At 42.8% G+C, this 6,000-nt stretch overlaps 1 protein-coding gene across 1 annotated transcript in view; it reads right to left on the bottom strand.

Annotated features, from left to right (window-relative positions):
- STX8 (syntaxin 8) overlaps window positions 1-5,702 on the bottom strand; it is a 199,445-nt gene extending 193,743 nt beyond the window's left edge. The window contains exon 1 of the mRNA XM_068978553.1: window positions 5,589-5,702. Coding sequence (XP_068834654.1) covers window positions 5,589-5,605 — 17 coding nt within the window. The 5' untranslated portion in view covers window positions 5,606-5,702. The remainder of the gene's footprint in view (window positions 1-5,588) is intronic.
- Between the last annotated feature and the right edge of the window lie 298 nt (window positions 5,703-6,000).

Here is a 6,000-nt window from a genome sequence, read left to right on the forward strand (position 1 = left end):
GTAAACAATATTTAGACCTGCTGTGGAATCTAATATTCTAATTTTTGTCTGAAAAAAATAAACAAGCCACTTCTTAAAATCTTTGAATTCCCATGTGTCACCTGAACACTGAGGGGACCTGGCAAATGTCTTTTTGAACAAAGAGAAAAAAACAATTTCCAGTCCTTTCCCTGAGGACTCTAACTATAGTAACTATAACTATGGATAACAACTGAGTACCTGATCTGGGCCAGGTTCTATGCTAAGAGCTTTACGTTTTAAATTTAATAAGGATCCAATGAGGTACTATAACCTATGGGGCCTTCCATGTCTTCCACCTGCCTCTTGTCTATAGAAAAGCTTTAGCCTCCTAGGCCTTCCTTGAGTTCCAAAGAGTAAATTTTGAGAAGTAAGAAAATGCAGAAAGAAAGGAAAACACTCAAGCAAGACAAAATAAGAATAGTTTAGCCATTAAGCAAAGTCAAGGACCTAAACTTCCTCCTCAAGGGTGGTAGACAATTTTCTGAGCCGTGTCCTTCAAGCTGTCTTGCAGATACTGAAACCCCCAGCAGGCAGACGACTTTAACCGTAGAACCCAGACTGATTTTGGAACCACAAGGTTGATGATGCTGATTCTCGATCACCTCACCACCACCTAATCAGAAGAATGTCCACGAGCTGATCGTGGACCCCACAACCTCCCTGACTATGTACTATAAATATATGCATATATATTCATTATACCAAAAGTGAGCAGGTGATATAAGCCAATACATAATTAAGGAAACAGGAGGCTGATAAGGAAAATTGGGTGCTGGCCCCAACTCTGCCACATTTCCCCATTTTCCCTCCATGTCGTCATCAATGAAAAGAGGTTCTTGGGTCTGGCTCTGTGGTCCTAGCCCACACAAATGCAAATCAATAATAAGGTGTAACATACATCCTGACAGATGAGGCATAGAAATGACAAGTGCGTATTTCTGGAGTTCGGAAGTGACAGGAATTACTGGCCGAGACACTTGGACCTGATAAGGCTGGGCCAAGAGGTTATACCTTGGGCTGAACCACAAGGTCAAAGCAGGCCTCTCACTCCAGCAAGAGGGAGGAGCACCTTTTAGAAGAGGTGAGAGGCACAGGAAGCAAGCAAAGTTGAAAGGAAGGGAAAGAGCCTGGCATGGTCGGCTGAGGGGTGGTCCTGGGTAGGGCAGTGAAGAACAAGATGGCAGAAAGGAGTTGAAGTTAGTTTCTGTAGAGTCTTGAGTAACATAATAATAAGGTTTGAAGGGAACTTGAGAACTGTGGGGTATACTTTTACAGAGAAAGTGAGGCCTTGAAGAGGTTATGTGAAACGCTTACGGCCAAAACCCCAGCTGTCTTGCTCCTAATCCTTGGTTCTCACATGAGCTCTACAAACTGGTTCTGAAGTTCTACACATGTGGATCACTGTCTGGTCTGCAAGTCCTCAGCTGTGTCCAGCTCTTTTGTGACCCCATGGGTTGTGGCTTGCCAGGCTCCTCTGTCCATGGGATTTCCCAGCAATAATACTAGAATGGGTTGCCCTTTCCTCCTCCAGGGGATCTTCCCACCCAGGGATCCAAGCTGCATCTCCGGCATCAGCAGGCAGATTCTTTACCACTGAAGTACCTTGCAAGCCACTTGAATCACTGGGGACGTGTTTTAAAGCTTCCTCATACCCCAAGTATTCTGATTGAATTGGCAGGGGCCTTGCCCTAGACGTGAGGAGTTGTAAAGCTCCCCGGGAGATTCCAATCTATAGCACAGCTTGAGAACCACTGGCCTAGTGGTAATGGGCAACCTCACGATGGAATCAAACACAAAGGCGCCTAAAGTGCTAGTTTAGGAAAAGTAACCTGAACTCCATGTACACAAATCACTGGGAATGAAAGAAGAGTAAAGGAGACCAGTAGAAGACTTCTCCAGCTATTCAACTCCATAACTAGCCACCAACATTTACTTTCTGTAAACCATAAGGCTATAAAGGATTGGACAACAGCAGAAAAGAAAAAAATAAGAATCATGGAGATGAGTCAATAATCTGATAGGACGAATGAAGAAAAAGTAGATAACTAGAGTTTTCTAGGTCTAAGAGACTAAGAGGATGGTGACGCCATGACAGAGGCTGAGGAACTGGAATGGAGAGGGAAAAAGTGGTAAAGCTGATTAACTTTTAGCAAAGAGCCTGTTCAGAGACAGTCACCATGCGATATTTCTATCACACAGTGAGCTTACCATTTGCTTTGATATGCCATTAAAAGAGTAACAGTCATATTCTACTTCCAAACATGAGTAAAGCATCACTGACATGATTCTCGATCGCAGGAGGGCGAAGCTGTAATCAAGTCTGTTTTTCTAGATTTTTCTAAGTCCTATCCCCTACTCCTTTCTGCTTTCCTGATCAGCAGCCCACTTTGCAAGGAAGTTGACTGAGCACAGCAGAGTCCCCCAGTGTCTCACTTTCAACAGACATGAGAAAGCTGCTAAGTTAAACTACTTGAGAGTAGCAGGAGAAATTATCAGCGCTTTTTGCATGTTAACCGAGGAAGAGGCCTAGGGGCTTGGGGACAGTTTCCACCCATCTAAATGGATACCCTGGGACCTCTACCTTATTTCTGAGCTATATATCCTACCTTATGTGTAAAATGAGGTTATTAGCCTCCATGAAGTGGAGGGCAACTCAGCCATCTGTATCAAGGGCCTTAAAGATGTTCATACTCTTGGATCCAGTAGCTCCACTTCTAGGAACCAAGTCAAAGAAGTGAGAGATGGTACCAAGGGGCAATTAAAAAAAATAAAAGCAAAAAAAAGTAGTGTTTTTTAAAAAGGTACAAAGGGACAATGATTAAATCACACTCCATCATGGTTATTCACATGATACACTAACAAAGATTGTGTTTTCGGTGAATATTTGTGATGCAGAGAAATGGTCTCTGTTTCTATAAAATACATTATATACACACATATATTACACAAAGTAAAAAATTCATTTAAAAAGTTAATTTCAAGATTTGTATGGAAATACAAAAAACCTCGAATTGCCAAAGCAATCTTGAGAAAGAAGAATGGAACTGGAGGAATCAACTTGCCGGACTTCAGGCTCTACTACAAAGCCACAGTCATCAAAACAGTATGGTACTGGCACAAAGACAGACATATAGATCAATGGAACAAAATAGAAAGCCCAGAGATAAATCCACACACATATGGACACCTTATCTTTGACAAAGGAGGCAAGAATATACAATGGAGTAAAGACAATCTCTTTAACAAGTGGTGCTGGGAAAACTGGTCAACCACTTGTAAAAGAATGAAACTAGATCACTTTCTAACACCGCACACAAAAATAAACTCAAAATGGATTAAAGATCTAAATGTAAGACCAGAAACTATAAAACTCCTAGAGGAGAACATAGGCAAAACACTCTCAGGCATAAATCACAGCAGAATCCTCTATGATCCACCTCCCAGAATTCTGGAAATAAAAACAAAAATAAACAAATGGGATCTAATTAAAATTAAAAGCTTCTGCACAACAAAGGAAACTATAAGCAAGGTGAAAAGACAGCCTTCTGAATGGGAGAAAATAATAGCAAATGAAGCAACTGACAAACAACTAATCTCAAAAATATACAAGCAACTTATGCAGCTCAATTCCAGAAAAATAAATGACCCAATCAAAAAATGGGCCAAAGAACTAAATAGATATTTCTCCAAAGAAGACATACAGATGGCTAACAAACACATGAAAAGATGCTCAACATCACTCATTATCAGAGAAATGCAAATCAAAACCACAATGAGGTACCACTTCACACCAGTCAGAATGGCTGCAATCCAAAAATCTGCAAGCAATAAATGCTGGAGAGGGTGTGGAGAAAAGGGAACCCTCCTACACTGTTGGTGGGAATGCAAACTAGTACAGCCACTATGGAGAACAGTGTGGAGATTCCTTAAAAAATTGCAAATAGCACTACCTTATGACCCAGCAATCCCACTGCTGGGCATACACACCGAGGAAACCAGAATTGAAAGAGACACATGTACCCCAATGTTCATCGCAGCACTGTTTATAATAGCCAGGACATGGAAACAACCTAGATGTCCATCAGCAGATGAATGGATAAGAAAGCTGTGGTACATATACACAATGGAGTATTACTCAGCCGTTAAAAAGAATTCATTTGAATCAGTTCTGATGAGATGGATGAAACTGGAGCCGATTATACAGAGTGAAGTAAGCCAGAAAGAAAAACACCAATACAGTATACTAACACATATATATGGAAACTAGAAAGATGGCAATGACGACCCTGTATGCAAGACAGGAAAAAAGACACAGCTGTGTATAACGGACTTTTGGACTCAGAGGGAGAGGGAGAGGGTGGGATGATTTGGGAGAATGGCATTCTATCATGTATACTATCATGTAAGAATTGAATCGCCAGTCCATGTCTGACGCAGGATACAGCATGCTTGGGGTTGGTGCATGGGGATGACCCACTGAGATGTTATGGGGAGGGAGGTGGGAAGGGGGTTCATGTTTGGGAACACATGTAAGAATTAAAGATTTTAAAATTAAAATAAAAAAATAATAATAATAAAAAAATAAAAAGTCAACAACAGCAGTTATTCCAGATGATAGAATTAAGGATGTTTCTTTTTTCTTTTTTTCCTCTGCAAATATTCAGTATTTTCTAAATTTTTCTATCAGGGTGTTAAAATCAGGTGAAAAAAAAAATAGTATGGAATCAGTTAAGCCATTGGTCCAGACAATCCAGATCCTAGGTAGATTAACTTTGATCTTGCAAAGTTAATCTATTAATATCCAGACTGTCTGCAACTCAACTATAAACTATGTTAGAAGTACTAATGTGAGACATATTCTCCAAAAAGAACTTTGTAGAGCTAGACGGTTTTTAATTAGTAAACGAAAAGCTCAAGTGAATATGCTATTGCAGTAGGTTCCTTGGATCGGAATTTGTGCCTTTCATCATCCAGTCCTAGGGACTTGACTATTGAATAAAAGACTCTTCTCAGCTACTGTTTTACTGCATAAGTTGCTGCTGTAGACAGTCTTCATGATACTGAGGTGAGGATAAAATACCTTATCAACAACAGGCATAATTTCCTTCCCAGGCGCACAAGATCTAGACCCCAGCGTCAACTGGTTACTAACTCGCTTACTCCCGTGAATTCTGAACCTCGGTTTCGCTACGGGCGAAATAAGGAAATTCACCAGAGGGACTTGGGTTCCACCAAAAAGGTTACTCTGTACTTCACTTTCACAGGAGTCCCGCATCAGCCAGCTCCACCACCAGGATGGAGATGCGGCTCAGAGATTCGGCGCTGGAACTCCCCCAAGTGTACACCGCGTCTCCCACCCCAGCCACCCCTGCAGGACCTAGTGGCGGCGGGATGCGGCGGAGCGCAGCCCCTCAACCCCCGGCTTTCGGCGGCAGGAGAAGGATCCCTGCTCCCCCACCCCTCATTCTGAAAGGCCCCCGGCCCCAATGTCTAGCGATCACCCACTCCCCGGAAGCCTGGCCTCCCCCGAGACCGTCCGCGCGCTGCCGCCCTCACCCGGGGCTCACCAGGGGTCCGGGGCCATGGTGCAGTCTCCGCCCGCAGCTCGGACACTTCCTTCTCGCAGCAGCTGACTACGGCGGCCCGCGCGGCTCACACCCTGCGGCTCGACCCGTGCGCGCCCGGAACTCGTAGTTTGCAATATACATACCCTAAGGCCTCCAATCTATTGATATGAGAAAAAGGAAAGCGCTTCCCCGGGGACTGAGGGCTGGACCAGTTTGCGTCCTAAGAGACGCGAACAGCTGGGTGCAATTAAAATAAAATTGTTTTCGAAAAAAATCCAAGCATTGTCCCCGGAAGGTGGGAGCCCCTTAAGACCTCTAGCAATTATTTAACATTTTATTCTGCTTAAAACAAAGAAAAAAAACTGGATTGTGGTGATAGTTGCACAATTGTATAAATTTACTAAAACTCAAT

Source organism: Capricornis sumatraensis, chromosome 8 (assembly GCF_032405125.1).
Source record: "Capricornis sumatraensis isolate serow.1 chromosome 8, serow.2, whole genome shotgun sequence".
In the NCBI taxonomy this organism is placed as follows: domain Eukaryota; kingdom Metazoa; phylum Chordata; class Mammalia; order Artiodactyla; family Bovidae; genus Capricornis; species Capricornis sumatraensis.